Below are 1,696 nucleotides of genomic sequence, written 5' to 3'. Positions count from 1 at the left end.
AAGCAAATAGGAATCGCGAAAGCAGATGCCATCAGTCCAATGATTCCTCTCACAAAAAGGAGGATATCCTAACAGGTAAACTTTCTCCTTTCAAGAAATTCTTCAACCCTTTTCTCTTTCCTCCCAAACCCTATAAGTTGCCTGTTGCCTTTCCCTTCTCTTCCCTTCCTCCCCCTCCCCCCTTTCTCCCCGTTCTGCCGTCTCTTATTCTCTCCTGCCTTCTCTCCTTCCTCCCTTCGACCTTGCCCTTTCCGTCTTCTCCTAGTTTTTTTCTCTTTTCCTTTCTTTTCTTTTATTCCTTCTTATCTCTTACCTTCTCTTCTCTTTTATGCTTACTTTCCGCTCTTTCTTATTCTTGCTTCATATCCCATTTCCTTCTTCCCTTCCATTCTTTTTCCTCTCTTTCTCTTTTTCTCTTCCCTTTCTCTTTTTTCTTCTTTCCTTATACTATTCCCATTCCCATTTCCTCTTTATTCTCCTTCCTTTCTGTCATATATCCAAATTCTTCCTCCTTATCATTGGCCTTTCCTCCTCTCCCCTACTCTTATTCTCCCTTTCTCCGTTCCCTTCCCCTTGCTCATCTTCTCTCCTCCAACCTTCCTTCACCCCTCCCTTGACACCCCATTCTTCCCCTTTCCCGTTAACCCACCGACATTTACTCCAACCCACCGAGTTCAACCCTCAACCCACCCCTTCCTTCATTCTTCCCCCCCCCAAGCCCCTACTTCACCCCCAACCTACCCGCACGTTCCAACCCCCTCTCATCCTCATAACCCCAACCCAACTCCCCCACCCCAACTTCTCCCCTCCCCATTTCAACCCCCTCCCGACCCCCGTTCTCACCTGCGTCTGCGTCTGCACCACCGGCGGGACCACCGACGTAATCACCTCCCTCCTCACGATGGTCGTCGGGTAGATGCTGGTCTGCGTGATCTCCCTGAAGACGGTGGTCGGGATGGCTCTCGTGCGGGTACTTATGAGCGTCGTCGGGACCAGGCGGGTGGAGGTCACCACCGAGATCTGGAGGTTCGGTTGGCACTGTCCTCCTCCTCCCGCTGCGACGATGGCGCTGTCGTCGGGAGTGCCGTATAGGCCGTTGAGGGGGCCGCTGAGGCCGGTGGGCTTTGGGGGAGATGAGGGAGAGGTTAGGGGGAGGTGAAGGAGAGAGAGGGGGTAAGGGAGGAACGAGATGAGGGGGAGATATGAGGGGAAGTGAGGAAGATGCAATATGAAAGAAAAAGGGGCGATACAAGGGAAAGGTATGAGGGGAGATGAGGGAGATAAGAGAGATGGGGGAGATGGAAGGGGAAAATAAGGTAGATATGTGGGAATTTGAGAAGGAGAGAAGGGGAGAGGGAGAAGAGGAGGATAAGCACGGAATGAAAAGGTAAGGGGTGAAAGAGAAGCGAAGGGGAAAAGAGAAATGAAAGAAGGGAAAGATTAAGTGAGGAATGAAGGAGGCATGAGATTTACATGAGGGAGATATGAGAAAGAAGTTAGACATGAGGAAGACAAGAGAGATAATACAAATAAGCGAAGAGGAAGAATGAGAAGAGAGGGTGGAAAGAACAAGGGAATGGAATAGAAAGTAACGGATAGTTATGATAGAAAAGATGAGGGAGATGTGGATTTAAAGTTTGAATAATGTAAAACAGATATTAAAATCAGGAAAAAAAAACAATAACCAGATGGATGG

General features: G+C 48.9%; 1 protein-coding gene across 2 annotated transcripts in view; it reads right to left on the bottom strand.

Moving 5' to 3' along the window:
* The window catches only part of LOC119586944, a 22,062-nt gene that overhangs the window by 7,687 nt on the left and 12,679 nt on the right, over positions 1-1,696 (bottom strand). For both annotated transcript variants that reach the window (XM_037935675.1, XM_037935677.1), the window contains exon 4: positions 844-1,122. In XM_037935675.1, the coding sequence (XP_037791603.1) occupies positions 844-1,122 (279 nt within the window). The remainder of the gene's footprint in view (positions 1-843; positions 1,123-1,696) is intronic.

This window comes from Penaeus monodon, chromosome 22 (assembly GCF_015228065.2).
Source record: "Penaeus monodon isolate SGIC_2016 chromosome 22, NSTDA_Pmon_1, whole genome shotgun sequence".
Lineage (NCBI taxonomy): Eukaryota > Metazoa > Arthropoda > Malacostraca > Decapoda > Penaeidae > Penaeus > Penaeus monodon.
Note: the sequence above shows the minus strand (reverse complement) of the source record. Positions and strands in the feature narration are given on the sequence as shown.